Genomic DNA, 18310 nt, shown 5'->3' on the forward strand with positions numbered 1-18310 from the left:
CACCAAGGCTGCAGGTGTATTACCCAAAGCCTCATCTGTCCCCTCCCACCCCCAACAGGCTCCTCTTCTTAGGAGTCCTTTACTGAAAGCCATCTGGGTTACAAACTTCATATGGACTGAGTCAGCTACACGAGAAATGCAAAGCAAGTATTTCAAATGCTGCTTTTATCTTTTAACACATTGCACAATTGGTTTTAAACATTTTTGAACTGACATGTATTATTTGGGAACATTTGAAAGGGTCAAAGGTTTTTCAGAATGAATTTAAGTAACTTCACTGAAATCCAGGACCTTATGATTAACCTTAGAAATTACGCAAATCATTCCATTCCGTTCTTCTTTTGGCATATTCAGAACATTAACACATCTTTAACAAATACAGAGCTGGATTGTTCACTGTTTTCTTTTACATAAAGCTACATCAACTACTGTAGAACTTCCAAAAACTGTTTTAATTTTTTTTTCTCTTAAGTAAAGTCACTAAGTTCAGATCTTCCACATCTTTGAGGTAACCCTTACTTGGCCTACTGGCTCATTTAAACTGAATTTCTGTATCTAACAGTTACGCTTAGCTTTTAAATTTGAAAACATATTTTTTAAGAGCTCAGAAAACATTGAGCAACTAAAATCCATTTGCAGCTTTATAAGTTTGAATGAAAAACAAAACAATCAAATTACTACTGGAAGACTTGCTTGTAACCCGGGCATTGGAACGTGGCAATTTTTTTTTCTGGAAAAAACAATGAAAAAACACTCATAAATCACTCCCGCCACACAAACTCCTCTATTATCAAGTGATTTGATAGATATATAGGGAAAAAAATCCCACAAACTGAACCTTTCTGCTAAACTCATTCAAGCCCAGGTAAACAATAAGCAAAGTCCAACGTTTCCATTTTCAGCCTAACATTAACTAAAGCCTGAAGAAGACAAAGGTACCTCAGGGCCAAATGAGTTAGACTCAATGAAACATACATCTCTTGGTTGTCCCAAGGAGGTATTCTTCCATCCTTAAGCATGCCCCCCAAAGAAGACACAAATAACTGAGTGGGAAAACAAAACAAACAAAATGAGGCAGGACTTGGAAGAGACAGATTTCAAGATTTAAGTAAATCTTGGAAGAAAATAAACCAGCCAAGGAAAAAGCAATTACTCCTACTGAGAAACGCCAAAGCTGTTTCAGCTCTCCCAGGATCTGCAGTTGTCAAGCATGGCAGAAACATGGCGCCTAGGGCCGAGGTCCGTGGCTGCTGGAAACTTTTATAACAGGTGTGACGCCGTGGCTCCAACGGAGGCGCCTGCGGTCTCGATGGGCTTCACTGAGTTGTAGTGCTCCCCAAACTCACAAGCATAGTGCAGATAGACCAGTGTGATCGGCTTCTGATTGTATTCCTCCCCGATCACAATGATGGGCGAGTTGGCCTGGACCACCTCGATGGGGGTCTGCAGGACGTGTGACATGGCTCTCAATTCCAGTTGGCCGCCCCACAATGCCCTGCGCACGATGTCTTCGCAGTACCTCAGGAAGTCCTCACGGGTGTAGAAGTTGCCGGCCTCGGGTTCGGTGAAGAAAGGTAAGAAGTCATCAATGTGTTTCTTCATATAGTAGGCCGTACGGTAGCGCAGGCATTCCACAGTCACCGAAAACTTCAGCTGGTCCTGGATGGCACGGTACATGCAATGGCCGTCGGCAGGAATGGTCTTCATCTCCAGATTTTTAGCTTCCAAAATAGCAGCAACCTTCTCTTTCTCCTCACGGCGGTAGGTGGCCAGCTCTTCGGCCTGGGCCACTGGGGTCCTCTCCGGGAGGTGTCTCTGCAGGCTAGCTCTTCGCTTACGCCTTTTCTGGGCCTTCGATGGGCGTGGGGGCAGATTCTTGAAGTTCATCTTTGTGAGGTTGGCTGTAACCGATTCCACGCTGGTGTCAAGCTCTTCTTGAAATTTCTCCAGTTCCTGATGGTGCCTCTGCTCCATCTCGGCCTTGAGGCGGGCAGCATCAGCAAGCAACTGCTTTCTTCTGTTCCTGTCATTCTTTGATACAGAACTTTCGAGAACCTGGATGTGAGCTTGCAGCTCTCTTTTTTCGCGATAGTGGCGGCGGATCACCCGTTGGAATTCGGTCTCGGCATCATCCATTATCACAGTGAAAAGTGTGATTTGAAGTTTGGAGGAAACTGGAACAGTTCAAATCACCAGACAGCCTCACAGAACCTCTGCCTGAGGGACCAGACAGCCTCTCAGAACCTCTGCCTGAGGAAGCTGTGGCACTCTGCCTCCTTCTGAGGCTGTTCCCGGCATCCTAGTAACAGCACTCCCTGCTATTGGCTGCTGCCTCAGGGCCACACCCCTAGACAGGCTGGGCTTTGTGACTGACTTTTGAGTATGTTCTCACTAGACCCCGTAGCATCTCTTGCCTCTGGTTTTTTAAACCGACTTCAAAAGTCACGCCTAGAAGCCTGCCTTTATACAATGTGTGCCATAATTGGGCTGGTAGAATTTTTAGTCACTCTTACTGCCTACTTCTTTTCCAAGTTTGGACAGAACACAGGTACAGGCCATGCTCAATAACCACATGATAAATATTATCAGCTAAATACGTTCTGACCTGAACTTGGCATTTCTCTTTGTGTCCAGGAGGCAATGTGGCGTTCTCTGGTTTTTCAGGTCTCTTGACCTGAAACTCTTAATCTTCGTGTATCAGAACAAAGACACTTCCTTACATTCCTGGGAACACAGAGTTCTTTTAATTTCTGTTTCAAACCCGATGAGTCCCATCTCAGGGCAAGACGACAGCAACCGCCCTCTTCAGAGGCACGCACTACAAGTAAGTGGATCTCCTGGCTTGTGCTAACAGAAATCATCCAAACACCCCTTCTTCTGGGCCCCCGTCTCCTTAAAAGGGCTCTCTAGAATAAATCTCCAGGAAGCATCATGAGCCAGTGTTCATCAGGTTACTTCTTCCTGATTGTTTTCACAAAGTTTGTTTCAAAAGATTGCTGCAAAAGGTCTGTGGGGGGAAAAACCCCACAAACCCCTTTCAAATATGCTTTTATTGTACAATAATCAGTATTTTTGTCTTTCGAGTTCCCAACCTGGCGATTAGATGCTGCCCCATTCCTCACTTGAGAACTAGGTTTGTTAACACAAGCCCGTAACCCTAGCCCTTGTGATGTGGAGGCAGGAGAACTAAACCTTTCAAGATCATCCAGGGAGACTTTGTAAGTTTCAGGCCAGCCTGGAGTATGTTGAGACCCTGCCTCAGAAAAATCCAAACCAACCACCCAGGACAGACACTTCCACAGAGGTATGTTCTCCACCCAATACATAGGCTTTTGTGTGATCCTAAGTCCTCATGTCTCTGGACAAAATGCCCAGGAATGAAATTGCTTGTGCTGTATTCTCAGTTCACATTCTTTTTAAAGAGACTGCTTTCCAGAAAGGCTGTAGCGGATTCGTTTACATGAGAGGTGAATGAGGGATCCAGTTTCTTTGTCTTCTTACCAGCCTTTTGGTATTGTCACCTTTAAAAAGCATACACCGATGTTAGTGTCGTGATAATCTCATTATGGCTTTAATGCCCTCGCATCTAATGACTCTTAGAATGGAAGCCCTTGCCTATGAAGATGGAAAGCCTTTCACATGCTAGGAAAGGGCCGTACCTTCATGGTCATCTTTTAAATTTTTTAGTTGTTGCTGCTGCCGCTGCTGCTGGTGGTTGTGGTGTGTGTGTGTGTGTGTGTGTGTGTGTGTGTGTGTGTGTGATGTCTTTGCATGGATGTGCATATGCCATTGTGAATGTGTAGAAGTCAGAGAACAATTTTGTGGAGTTGGTTTTCTCTTTTGTTGTGGGATCTGGGGACTGGATTCAGGCCATTTCATGCTTACAAGGCAAGCATTTCTACCCACAGAGATGTCTTGCTTGATGTTCATCTTGTAATGTCCTCATTTTCATCTATAACATATATTTCTTGATACAATGTTTTTATAATTTGCATATTTTCTAAATGGGTTGCCCTTTTCTTTCTGTTAGTTTTGAGAGTTGTTATACTCTAAATGCCAGCCCTTTGTCAGATGTGTGTTTTGCAAATGTTTTCCTCTTAGCCTACAGCTTGTCTTCTTTTTCTCAGCAGGGTCTTTCTCAAAGCAGAAACATTTCATTTTAAGGCCAGTGTTGTGTCTCGGTGGTAGAACATTTCCTCAGCACATGTGAGTACTTGTGTTGGATCGCTAGTACCACAGAAGGATTTAAACCATACTGGTTTTTCAGATGGGGGCCTCAAGCTCATAATCCTTTGCCTTATGCTCTCAAGTGCAACTAACCAGTTTTCCTTATATGATATCATTTTTAGTGTCAAGTCTAAAGAACTCTTTGTCTAGCCCTAAACCCAAAGGTGGTATCCTTTTTTAAACTATGAAGAAAAAAAATTTAAAATTACATTTATTTAGTGTGTGTGTACTTGCACACCGGGCATTGTGCGAACATGGTAGTCAGAAGGTAACCGTGGGAGTCAGTTCTCTCTTTTTAACTATGTAGGTCCAGGTTATCAGAGTTGTTACAGGCTCCTTTACCCACTGAGACATTTTGACAGTCCTTCCTTCCTATCTATCTATCTATCTATCTATCTATCTATCTATCTATCTATCTATCTATCTATCTATCTTCTCTCATATATTACATCCTGACTGCAGTTTCCTCATTCCCCCACTCCTCAAAGCCACCTCCCACCTCCCCTCTCTCCCAGATCCATTGCTTTTCCTTTTTCCTTCAGAAAAGGGCAGACCTCCCAGGTATATCAACCAAACATGACACAACAGGGTACAGTAAGACTAGGCACCTACCCTCATATTAAGGAGGAAAGGGATCCTAAGAGCAGGCAAAAGAGTCAGAGACAGTCACACTCCCATTGTTAGGAGTCCCACGAAACACCAAATTACACACATATATAAACAATATTTTACTGTATGTAATCCCCAGTTGTATATTTTTGTTTCCATTGCCTCTGTGCCCGTGTGTGTGTGTGTGTGTGTGTGTGTGTGTGTGTGTGTTAACCACAAAATCACCACAAAGGACAATGTCATGAAACTTTATTGTTTTTAGGAGTTTTACAGTTAAAGGTCTTATATTAAACATTTATCCTGTTTTGAGTTGCTATTTGTTTTTGGAATAAGATGATGGATAAATTCCTTTGCTTCACATGCAGATATTCAGTGCCCCAGCATTTGTTTAGTGCCACGTCTTTCCCATTCTGTGTACTTTGAGTACCCTTGTGGGGTGTCAGTTGGGCTCTATGTGTGGAGGTTTACTCCAGACCTTTATAAGAATAACAAAACTATAAAGTCATTTTACAGAATGTGAAAGGTATTTGTAAAGTATATGTGTGTTGAAGAATTAGTATCGGGTGAAGACTACAGGTCTAACTGAGTGATAAGATACCTTGTTAAAAATTCACAAGGCCTTGGACTTGGTCCTCAACATGTACACAAACACATGTATACATATACACAGAGAGACACTAACATATATATATATATATACATATATATTTCATATTTATTTTTCTGTAACACAATGGCACCAAAAATCATGACTTTATTTTAGTGTGTAAAGAGCGCAAAGAGACTTTTCCCAAAGAAAGCATGTATGTAAAGTGCTCAATATTACTAACTGTGGAGGAAACAAATTAAAATCCCACTGTAGTACTATAGTATACCTACTAAGATGTCTATTATCAATAAGAGAAAAATCGTAAATGTGGAGGCTATTAAGAAAACAGAGCTCATACAAATCATTCATAAGAATGCAAATTAGTGCATTCAGTACAGGGAACAGACGGAGTTTCTTCAGTGAAAAAAAAAAAAAGTTGGAGTAGCTCGGCCATACTGTTGGAGCACATGTGTAGACAGCGTTTGAACACATTTACAGGGCTCTGCGTTTAACCACCAGCACTCTGAAAACACACTCGGAGATTAGGTAAATTTGTCTTTTTATTTAACTGAGAGACTTACAACTTCAGAGTTTAAACTTAAACCAGTGTAGAGGGTGTTTCAAGACAGGGTTTCTCCGTGTAACAGCCCTGGCTATCCCAGAACTTGCTTTGTAGACCAGACTGGTCTCATACTAATAGAGTTTCCCCTGTCTCTGCCTCCAAAGTGCTGGGATTAAAGGTGCACACCACCACCGCCTGGCATGGTGATGTGTTTTGACTTTTTTTTTTTTTACTTTGTTTTAAGTTTTGAAACTTAGACCTTAGGTTTTTGTGTCGGTTTGATTTTAGGGTGACATAGGATGTCCTTCTGTATATGTGTTGCTTTTATTGACTAATAAATAAAGTTGCTTCGGCCTATGGCATGGCAGAATATAGCCAGGCTGGAAGAGATATATCTAGAGAAAGTAGGCAGAGTCAGAGAGACGCCAAGTAGCTGTTGAAGAAGACAGACACTGGAACTTTACTGGTAGGCCACAGCCTTGTCGTGATACACAGAATAATAGAAATGGGTTAATTTAAAATGTAAGAGTCAACTATGAATATGCTAGAGTCATTGACCAAGCAGTGCTGGAATTAGTATAGTTTCTGTGTGTTTATTTGGGTCTGGATGGCCGGGAAACAAACAAGCAGTCTCCTCCTACACTAGGGTTTTGCCTAGGTCTATCCAATAACTTCCAAGCCATCTGTTGAAAAAGCTATATACTTCTGCCATTGAATTGGTTTTACACTTTGGTCAAAAATCAGTTGGGTATACTTTTTAACTTTATTGATTCTTTGTGGATTTCACACCATGCATTTCGATACCTCTTATCTCCTGTTCCCTCACATCTGACCTCTGCCCTTGCAACCTCCCTCCTCATATCAAAACTAAATTTAAAAGAAATACCAAAAGCCAAACAAAACAAAAAAAGGAGAAGAATATTCATGGAAGTTGTAGTGTGGCCAATTGAGTCACACAGTTCACCCTTTAGTCCATTCACCTTTACTTGCAAATGCTCATGGCCAGAAGTCCTTGGTCTGACTCGAGGCCTCTGGTTTCTGCTACACCATCAATAATGGGCTCTCACTCCTGCTCCACTTGGATATCCTGTTGTTGTCCTGTGTCATGGAGATTCTGCTGTTTTGTATCTGTAGGTTTGTCTCCTTCACCTGTTCCAACAGTTCATAGATGAGGTGGATGCTGGGGCGGGCCAACTCATAGCCCTGGTTCTGGGCCTGGGTGGTAGCTGGGCTGGTCAGCCTGCCAGTTCTCCTGCATCCTCACTATCCAGGCGAGCTCCCCAGCACCGCCTTGGCTCGTTCACCCAGTGCAGCCTACAGCAAGGAGCAGGGCCAATACTGCTCTCAGATCGTTGGGTCTGTCTCACCCACATTCACACCACCAGGGCCCATTCTACTGTTTTGTCCAGGAAAGGTGCCAGGCCCTCTCTCCCAATTGCTGTAGGGGGTATACAAGGGGTGTTCAACTCTCCTGCCTTCACCTGCACCTCTGCCAACAGGGTCAGCTCTAGGGTGCTGCCCAGGCAAGGGGCAGGGTCTGCGTTTCTGTGGGCTGGATCTGGTAAGAGGCGGGGCTAGTTCTCTCCCTCCAGTGACCCCAGGACCAGCTCTCTTACTTGCTACAGGTAGCAAGTGGCAGAAAGGGGAGGGCATCTTTCTCTTACCCATGCCACCATATGGCAGACAAGAGGGTTGGGGTCAGCTCTGTTGCTCTCACACCCTCAGAGCTGGCTCTAGTGTGCTGCCCAGGTGAGGGGCTTGCTTGTGCTGAGGGATGGGGCCATATTTTCCAAGTGTGGGGATGAGCTCTCTCCCGAGGGGCAGGACCATCTCTCCTGCTGCAGTAACCAGCAATGGGGAGGGACAGCTATTCTAGTGAAAGGCATGGCTGGTTCAGCACAGCATGCTTCCAATGACCTCCTGTGCTAACACAGGCCATGGAAATCACCACAGACCTCAGCTGCAACAGGACCATGTACTCAGACATGGCCCTTGGCACCAGCTCGGGCCCAGACATAACCACAGCCCCAGTGCCAGTACAGGCCACCCAGACCATTATGACCCAGAAGGGAGCATGACCTTTGTTTACCAACATGATTTCAGGTGGCTGACCAGACCCAACAGAGCCATCAGTGGTAACAGGAGCCACAGACATCACCCGAGACTCTGGTCACTGTAGGGTCATGGAACCAGACATGGCCATGGGCAACAGACTAGGCCTGGATGTCTTCATGGTCCCAGATGGCAGCACTGACCTCTCAGATCAGTATGGTCCCAGTGACAGTATGGCCTTTAGACACTGACATGGTCTTAGGTGGTTGACCAGACCCTGGTCATCTGCATGGCCCTCAGGGGTAACAGGGGCCATGGATTTCAACTCAGACCCTCCCTGGATGCTGTAGGGCCACAGAGGCAGACATGGCTCATGGCAGCAGCCCTGACTGGACACCATGGCCCCAGTTGACAGCCCAGGGCATTCATTTCAGCATGGCTCTGGTGGCAGCATAGCCCTCAGACACCAACATGGTTACAGGTTATAGCATCCACGCGGCCCCTGGTGGCAACATGGGCTAGGGACATCGACACAGACCTTGACCATGATAGAACCATGGACTCAGACATAATCCTAAGTATCAGCCCAGGTCAGGATGTCACCTTGCCCCAGGTGGCTGTGCAAGTCACTCAGATTGGCATGACCCCCACTGCCTTGGCCAGTGATAGGGCAGAGTAGAGCTAGGCAGGGAAAACTAAACTGAATGCTGAGAGAAAGAAAGCAGAGTCAGGAGAAGCCATGTAGCCCCACCAGAGACAGATACCAGATGGGACCTTGCTGGTAAGCCACAGCCACATGGCAATATACAGATGAATAGAAATGGGTTAAATTAATACGTAAGAGCTAGCCAATAAGAAGCTAGAGATAATAGGCAAAGCAGTGACTTAATTAATACAATTTCTGTGTGGTTATTTCTAGTCTGGGAAGCTGGGAACAAACAAACAAGCTCCTATATCACTTCAACTTTATTCTTCTCTTTCTAAGTTATTTCTTAGTGCTAGTCTAGTTCTTTAACTTTCTGTGTAAACTTTAGAATACTCTTGTCTGTATCTGCAAAAACCAATCTCATTGGTCTGTTGTCATGTCTATTCTGGGTTGCAAACTTGACTATACTTGGAATTCACTAAAACCCAAATGGCAGGGCACACCTGTGAGGAATTTTTTTTTCTTAACTAAATCATTTGAAGTGGGAAGACACATTTTTAATCAGGATCTTTTGAGGTGGAGAGAGATACATCTTTCATCCAGATCTTCTGAGGTGAGAAGATCCCCCCTTTAGTCTGGAACCACACCTTCTGCTGGCAATCTATATAAAAGACATGGAAGAAGGAAGCGTTCTCTCTCTTTTCCTGCCTGATCTTGCTCTCTCTAGTAAGTCCATTCCTTCACTGGCATTAGAGCCTACCTCTTTGGTATACAGGCATATACTGAAGGCCAGCTGAGACATCCAGCCTCATGGACTGAACAACTACTGGATTCTTGAACCTTCTGTTGGAAGACAGTCATTTTTGGCCTAGCTGAACCCCTGCATAAGTCATTCTAATAAATCTCCTTTCTATATATTCACAAATTGATTCTATAACTTCTGTTCCTCTAAAGAACCCTGACCTATGCACTACAATAAATCAAGAAAGAAGGAGACCATAGACAAAGGGAAAGAACTCTGGAGAGGTGAATAGTAGGACATGGGATGTATCCCATGACTCTGGCATCTTTAACCTCTCGGGATCTCCAAGGCCATCCAGGGTTCACCTTCACAGCTTCACACAATGGCCTCTGTGGGCCTCCATGCAGTGACACCCCAGGCACATGCCTTGCCTCAGCAGCTTCCCTTAATTGCAGAGGGAGATTTCATAACCCATTTCTTCTATCCTTGATTCTAAAGCAAGAACCACATGGCCAAAGCTGCCAAGTTCTGCTACTTGCTGAGGCTGGAACATGGCCGTCTCCTTCAATTACACTGGCATCTGCTTTCTATTGTTGATGGCTTCCTTCAGCGCTTAGGCTTTTCACAAGTTGGAAGCTTAGTTGGGTGGGGTCTTGTGCTGAGATCACTACTGCCTTTATTTCATTTTGCAACAGGCTTTTCTGTAAAAAAAAATTATCTCCTTGAGCACTGGACTTGGCTCCAAGAAAACATTTCTTGGCTCTCTTTCTCTCCTCACACATTTTGTATTTCTTCTTGCTCTACTTGCTCTTTTTCATTGTATATCTGCATAAAAGTGGCCACTGATAATCATATAACACAGTTAACACTGGGCTGTCTTGAAATCTCCTCTGCCAATACCATTACTCCAAGAACTCTTTAGTTTAGCCTCTGGCAGATTTTTAGGACAGGAGCAAAAATCAGCCACATTCTTTGCCAGAACATCACAAGAATGGCTCTAGGCCAGCTAATAATATCCTTTCCCTCTGAAATCTTTTGAGATAGAGCAACGTTATTCTCAGCACTACTATCCTTATTCCTACCATGATGGTCCTCTAAGCTCCTCTTAAATCTTCAGCTGCTTTTCTAGTGAAAAGTCTCACACTTTTTCATATTCCTCTTCTCAAACTTTTTCATATTCCTCTGAACAGCAGCATGGTCAAGCCTGTCACAGCAATACCCTAGTCCCTGGTACCAACTTCTGTCTTAGTCAGTGTTGCATTGCTGTGAAGGAACACCATGACTAAGACAACTCTTAGAAAAGAAAACATTTAGTTGGGGGCTTGTTTACAGTTTCTTATCATCATGGCAGGGAGTATGGATGGACACATGGCTCTGGAGCAGCAGCTGAGAGCCACATCCTGATGCATAATAGGGAGAGAGAGAAACAGACAGAGAAGCTGGGCCCAGCCTACTTTTGAAACCTCAAAACCCACTCCTAGTGAAATACATCTCCCAACAAGGCAGAACCTCATAATCATTTTAATTATTTCAAATAGTGCCACTCCCTGATATCTAAGCATTGAAATATATGAGCCTATGTGGCCATTCTTATTCAGACCACCACAAGGTGTGTATCAGTTTGAAGAAAGCTGACATATTTTTTATGTTGATTCTTCCAACCATGAACATTCTGCCCTCATCTCTACTTATTCAAATAGAAATTTTTGATGGTTTCTTTCATTACCTCTTTATCATTCTCAGCATGTACATCTGTGTGTATCTTGTTAGATTTACTCTTATGAATTCCTATTTTTGAGTGATTGCGAATGGCATTTACATTAGTTAACTTCTCTTCCCTGCTGACATAAAATACCTGACAAAAGCAAGCTAAAGGAACAATTTATTCGAGAGGATGATCTGGTCCGAGAGGACATAGCCCATCACCTTAGATTATCCTCAGCACACCCCTCCCAGCTTCATGTCTCCTCCTCTCGGTCTCGCACAGAGCTCCCGCAGTGCCGCTCCATGCACGTGGAAAATGAGTGTGAGCTCACTCCCTGGAGCACGGGTCACCCACCCGTGACCATAGCTCCAAGGAAAAGATTCTTGCCCTCCTCAGAAGCCATCAGCTGCTAGTGGCTCCTAGCTAACATGTATTGTTTCCCCCATCCATGCTGGAATTTTGAATGGCTTAATCAAGTCACTTGATCAAGATCTTTTGCAGGTCTTCTACAGATAACCACAGTTGCTCTGAACTCGTGAACGCAATAGCCGCATGATGTCCAAAAGATAGCATTTCATAGCCCCCCTTTCCATGAGCTGGCTCTTACTCTCTCTCCCCTTCCTCTTCTAGGATGCTCCTAGAGTCCTGGGGATGGGGGTGTTTGGTATAGATGATTCACTTAGAACTGAGCACCCAGTCACTAAGTCTTAGCACCCTGACTTGTTGAGACTCTACATTACCTTCCACACACCACAAATAGATGCTTCTGTGACCCAGGTTGAGAAGAGCACAGGTATAGGTATGAATACTTAGAGGACTGCTTGATAACATGACCACTTAGCAAAATAATGACAGTAGGTTCCCCTATGGTGTCTATGACCTCCCAATCCATAGGCTTTTGATTAAGTTCTCAGTACAAGGCAAAGATTCCTTCCTATGTTGCAGGCCTCAAATCCAATAAGAGAATGGTTGGTTCCACATGGTACTTTTGCACCAGTGAGCAAATCTTTCCTGGCAGTTTGGTATTATTGCATTCAGGGTCCAACACTGGGTAAGACCATCATTTATTTTTGTCCCTCAGAAGTTTGCATAGCACCCTCTGGAACTATGAAAGCTAGCCACCAGGGAGGAAGTTTCTCAGGCAGTTCCCAGATTGATTTCTCTATGTCCTGCAAACATGTGTGGCGTTTCAGCAATAGGGTCCTTCAGGCAGTGAAAGTCCAAACTCTTCACTGAGTCTCCTCTTCTACAGCCTCAAAAGGGAGAAGCGAGGGTTCCGTTACTTCTAGATGGGGCTGGAAATGGCAGCTCCTCATGCCTCTGCCAGCGTAGTGTGGATGGGTGGGCCTCATTGCCAGCTGTAGGCGTGATGGTTTCTGCTCTGGACTTGACCTTCTCTGTTTCCACATCGCCAGAGGACTGAAAGTGTTGAGACTTGTCATCCAGCCTCATAAGGAGAGTCTACTAGGATCCTCCATTTGTCTGTGTTGGTAGGGGTGTATATAGGTGGGCCTACAGGTTTTTCTTCAGTTTTGACTGGATTAGGATGGCTGTTGTCTGCAAATTTTGTGTCTTGCATGTTTAATATTTTTATAATTCTTTGGCTAGAGAGAACAGACTTTTGTAGGTCTTTTTTGGGTCTATGCCTGTTAATGCTTTTGGTCACTATGTTCTTCAACTCCAAGCCTGACACTGGTAGGAAAAAGAGACTATTGCTGCCATTCCTTCTGTCCTGAGGACCATAGGAGCTCTACCTGCTTTCTACTTTGAAAACCCCTCTTCTGTTTGCGTTACACATAATGTACAGGAGTCTAGTTGTAATAGTAAGCTGAATAGAGCCAAGGATTTTTACTTCATCTTTCTTCCTCCTGTTTTAATTACATTTATTTATTTCTGTGTAGTGAGGCGTGTGTGCCATGACATATGTGGCGGTCAGATAGCAGTTTTTTGGAGTCCTTTCTCTTCCCCCTTTACAGGGATGCTGGGGACTGAAGTCAGCTTATCAGGCGTGGTGGCCTTGTGTGCACTGAACCATCTCGCTGGCCCTCTTTCTCCTACTCTAGTTTTTAATTTAAATTTTTTATACAATATATTTTGATCATGTTTTCCCCTCCTCCAACTCCTCCTAGGTCCTCCCTCCCTCCGTATCCACCCAACTTTATGTTCTTTCTTTTAAATAGAAATGGTAAATGCCGTCCCTTCTTGCCATTAATGTTTCAAAGAAGTACCATGACTTAAAATGATTCTAACACAATTTTAGAAAATTATTATGTTGGTCCTCAAAGAGGAATCTTTTGGTCTTTGATAGTTAATACCAGTGGTCACATATGTCACATTGGTCTGTTGCAATCAAGTTACTTTGTCATATTCTGCAGAAGCGACGACAGATCCCTGAGGTCTTTGTAAATGCCAGACTTCATTGTGTGGGTTTGTTTCTGTGGCCTGAAGTGAAAAAACACTTTGCAGTGTCGAGCTTTACCCTCCATCTTTTGTGTTAAAGGAAACCATAATTATTGCAAAATTCAATATGTCTTCTCTAGCTCTACACTGAACTTTCCTCTTTCAACATTCTCACCCACATAGAAATTATAGTGTAACAGTCTTCTATAGCAAGGTTTTGCCTATATAACCTGCAAGAGACGAGCTGTCTGCTCTTTAGACCTTTCTCTGAACTAAACTTTTGAGAGGGAATAGATAGCAGAGAATTCACAATTGTCTTTTTTTATTAAGATGTACTGGAAACAGTATAGGCCACTTTGTTGATGAAGGGTGAGCTTTGGCAGTCAGCGAGATGGGTGTGGCCGGAGACTGGATGTCTGTCTTGCAAGGGCCTATGATGATCGCACGTGTGCCCTGGCTCTAAGGAAGTCAGTAATAAGTGGCAATTCTTTTTCTGTGCCACACCCCCATTCTCTGACCCCCAGCTCCTGTTCCCCATTCCATAATTCCACATATTCTTTCTTCCACTCCCTACTTTATCAACCCTTGTAGAGGCCTTAAAAGACGGGCAGAGAAAGTGGTTTGACATGGCAATCAGCATTTCCATTCATCTGACATACAATGGTCCCTGGGTTTTCATTCTGCTTCAAAGGGAGCTTTTACAGTGAGCTGTTGAAAAGTGACTTGAAGGCCACTGAGAAATTGCCATACAGAGATCATTATATCTAAGTCATCCTCATTAGGGACAACAGCACACAGTGCCATTCTGCCTAAAGATCAGAGGTGTGAGGAAAAACATTCCCTCCTGTCTTGGTGTCCCAGCTCTTAGGCATCTGGTGAATCGCTGTCTTAGCAGGCAGATGAGGGTTGTGTGACTGGACTGTCGGTGGTGGAGTGTGAGTGAGGAGGTAGACGGGATTGAGCAACTGAGAGCCAACCTCGCTGGAAGCTTTTGAGTAAATCCCCCGCTGGAAGCTTTTGAGTAAATCCCTGAGGATTTGATCTTTCCTCATCCTCCCACCTGTCCCTAGGGCAATAGGGTCACAGGCTCTTTCTGCACTGCCTAGGCCCCTTTTCTGCGCTGACCCCAACCTTGTTCCTGACTGTGTCCCTAGATTTGACCTGCTTTGCCATCTGTACAGTGTGCTAGGCACTAGTCTAGGAACTGCAAAAATAGCAAAGAATAAAGTAGACATGAATCCATAACCTCAAGAAGTTTATAATTGAGTAGGTAGATGATAACCAGAACTGTAGAATTCCATAGAACATTTAGTCCAACCTGCATGCCAGAGCAGAAGAGACAGCCATCTCTCCAGCCCCCAAAGTCTTCAGGGACCCCCCCTATGACTCCTCTAAACTGAGTTAGACCTTTATTGCCTCCCCTACATCATTAAACTGTTATTTTGTTTTCTTTGTCAGGCCTCCATCCCCAATCATTCTCATTCTGACAAATGAGAGAAATGGAAAAATGGTACTTAGGCCAGGGTACCTAAAAGCTCTCTTCCCTTTATAAGGGATGGGCAGCATGGGCATGTGGGGATGGGTGCCAGGCATGCAAGCGCCCTGACCTCCTGAATAGTGAAGACTCTGTTGAACAAGGAACAAGGACTAAGAAAATGAGGCAGCTCAGAAATGACATGTGATATGCAAACCTCCTTAAGCCACTGAGTGGGTTCTTCTACATTGTGACTTTCTTTGTGACACTTGCCTTGATTGTGTGATCAGGACTCATAGGGTTGCCAAATTGGCAAATGAAGGTACAGAATGCTATTTAAACTTGGATATTATGTGAACAATGTTTTAAAATAAGTATGTTGTATGCAATATTTTTTTTTCTGAAGCAGTGATGTTTTTGAGCAAATATATCCAGAATATTGCATGGGATAGATTCAGAAAGCACTATCCACTGTCTTATCTGAAATTCAAATGTATTTTACTTGACAACTGTGTCTAGGTGAAGTGGAAATTACTGTACAAAGAAAGGGTTGACTTACTTTTGGTCTGTTTTCAGGGGCCTAGGGCAGAACTGGTATGGGTTGGGCTTACATCCAAAGCAGGAAGATGGCTTTCACTAGTAGGGCCTCAGTAAAGGCCATGCGCAGGCCATCTCAAATGGTGGCTTTGAGTTTGAGAACTGGTGCCTCTATTAGAGAATAGTTGTTTCCTTGGGTGTACATGACCATCAATTATCATGGAGCAGGGGTTACCATGGTGACCTATACAATGCTTGACCTTATAGTCATAGCAGTGACATACACAAACAATACAGTGATAGTTAGTCGTGTGGTCATGATGATAAGACTGTTTACACTCCTTAGTAGAAGGAGAGGAGAAAGGTTCTGGGACACTCACCTGCCCCCAGCTCTATGTGATCTTAGTAGGTGCTAGATTCTAAGAGGTAGGTTAACTGAAGTTATGTCTCCATCCATGCACTTTTGTGACGTCATCAACCATGCTGGGATGAAAATTTTAAGCGACAGAACTTTTTCAGGGTCACTCACACTTCTGGAAGGACCCCATATCCTTGCTCCTCTAAGCTAAATGAAATCCGCAAGTTGGACTTGGGTGAAATGCTTTCCTGGTTCTGTCTTTGGCACATTATCTAGAGCCAGTAAACATGTGTTCATGTCTCCTCCAGGAAAATCAATGCAACATTCTCATACTCTCTAAGGATCTGTGAGCATAGAACAGAGAAATGATACCAGGGTTAGGAGTAAGGATTAGAAGATACTGGAAAGTCTTAGCCATTTCCATGGTGTTAGGGTGGGGAGAGCAATGACAACACTGAGAACATGGTCTTTTCTGTACAGATAGGAAGGAGAGCTTATAGAATATTCCAGGTCATCATACTGTCGGTGTGAGCTCTTCAGGGTGCAACACCTACAAGACAATGTCTCTCAGAGGGAAGGCCCTCCTGGGAGAGGGTCATTTTATCTTTGAAGTCTTCCTTAATGCCTTCGCTATTTTCTCCCTCTTCTTAATGATAGTGACATAAGCAGCCTATGTGGACACCATTTTGCAGTTCAAAAACTGACTGACTGGCCATCTGTTGCTGTGTATCTTCTCCTGTTTACAAATGAGGAACCCAAGAGGCTTTGTTCAGTGCCTCCTAGAATGAGCCTTCATCCATTCGGGTGTTTGTTTTTATAACAAATGTCAATGAGCATCTCTTTTCATGGCCTGTGTTAGCAGCTTGGTTAGGAGAATAGTAAGACCTGGACCACCCAGAGGCTTCTCACAGCAGAGTGAGAGGTTAGGACGCAGGCTCAGGGGAACAAGTGCACTTTCCACTGAGACAAAGCTGGAATCTTGGACATCGCAGTGACTCTTCTCCTCTTGAACCAGCACACTGGGTCCCTGGGCCAGCCTTTTTCATACCTTCCTGTGTCTGTTCCGTGTTTATGAACATGGAGCTTCATTCCACAAATGGGAATGGTCTTAGAAAGTTGCCCAAACATGTCGGTAGCAATGGTACATGCCTATAATCCTAGCAGTTTTTTTTTCTTCTGAGACCGTGTTTCTCTGTGTTGTTTGATCCTAGCAGTTTGGAGGTCAAAGCATGAAGATTGTGAGTTTGAGGCCAGCCTGGGCTATATAAGGAGACCTTGTCTCAAGAATGAAAACAGAACCCAAACCAAACACGTTTCCCTGACAGGAGCGTGGATCTTAAGAAGGTTCTGTCCTGAACAATGAAGTAAGCAAGATAAAGAGGAGATCTGGGCCAGCAGGCCTTTCTATACTGTCCAAGGCCCTGTAAGCCCTTAGGGGAACTTAGATCATGAATCATTTACTCTGTGTACAGATGGACCCGGTACGGCAAGTAGGTGATAGAGATGGATGGGATGAGCCGTGTGTGAATCATAGAGGTGGCTAGGTTTTGACAACCCATCTTTGCCCCAAAGTTATCTTGGCCTGGCATTTGGGACAAGTCACTCTTTCTGTCTAGAAGCTAGCTGCATCTCCTCAGTGCCAATAGTACAAAGGCCAGACTCCATATGTTGGGTTACAGGCTGTTTTGGAGACTGACCCTGATACCCTTTTTAGTCCTCCACCCCCCCGACAGGCCCTTCACAGAACCATCAGTCTAGCAAGGCAGGAGGTGAGCTGTTCTCACCAGTCACGAGGGGTTTCCTTCAGGGCTACATGACTTGAGACCAGATCCAGGAATGACTCTAAGCCAGAGAAAGGCTCATGGCAGGTCCTCCGCAATACAACTTCCTTCTTGAGGCATCTGGGCATCATAAGGGAGAAGGTCGCACCTCTGTTTTGGGAGTGACATCATGTTACATGTCTTTAAGACCTAACCATGTCTCAATGCCTTCACTATTGCTAACTAAGCTTGAGACACCATTGTGCACCAGAGGATTATTGAGCCAGCCCTTCAAAGATTCTCTCTCTTCTCTACCCCTTCAAAAATATAAGCCAATCCTCTCTCTTCTGCTTAGAACCCTTCAGTAATTGCCCATTCTGTTCAGGATGAAAAGCGAAATCCATATCTTGGCCTACAAGGCCTTTCATGATCTGAGCCCTACTAATCTTGTCAACCTTACGGCCTCAGTTCCTGTCACAGGTTTGTCTCGTGTCTTCTTGTTGCTTCTGGAAACCTGCCAAGCATACCTTATTGCAAGGGCTGGGTCCTGGCTGGTGCCTCTGCCTGGATGATTAGCCTCTGCGTGCCTTGCCTCCTCATCTCTTTCAAACCTGTGCTCAAGAGCTACCGGTACAGTGTGGCCTACCAC

The 18310-nt window shown here is 44.3% G+C and overlaps 1 protein-coding gene across 1 annotated transcript; it reads right to left on the bottom strand.

The window, feature by feature from the left end:
* Positions 1-285: 285 nt before the first annotated feature.
* Positions 286-2405, bottom strand: Otud6a (OTU deubiquitinase 6A). Its single transcript, XM_048418050.3, has one exon. The coding sequence runs from the start codon at positions 2134-2136 to the stop codon at positions 1261-1263; it is 876 nt and encodes a 291-aa protein (XP_048274007.1). The 5' UTR covers positions 2137-2405; the 3' UTR covers positions 286-1260.
* Between the last annotated feature and the right edge of the window lie 15905 nt (positions 2406-18310).

This window comes from Myodes glareolus, chromosome X (assembly GCF_982192425.1).
Source record: "Myodes glareolus chromosome X, mMyoGla1.1, whole genome shotgun sequence".
NCBI classification, from domain to species: Eukaryota; Metazoa; Chordata; class Mammalia; order Rodentia; family Cricetidae; genus Myodes; species Myodes glareolus.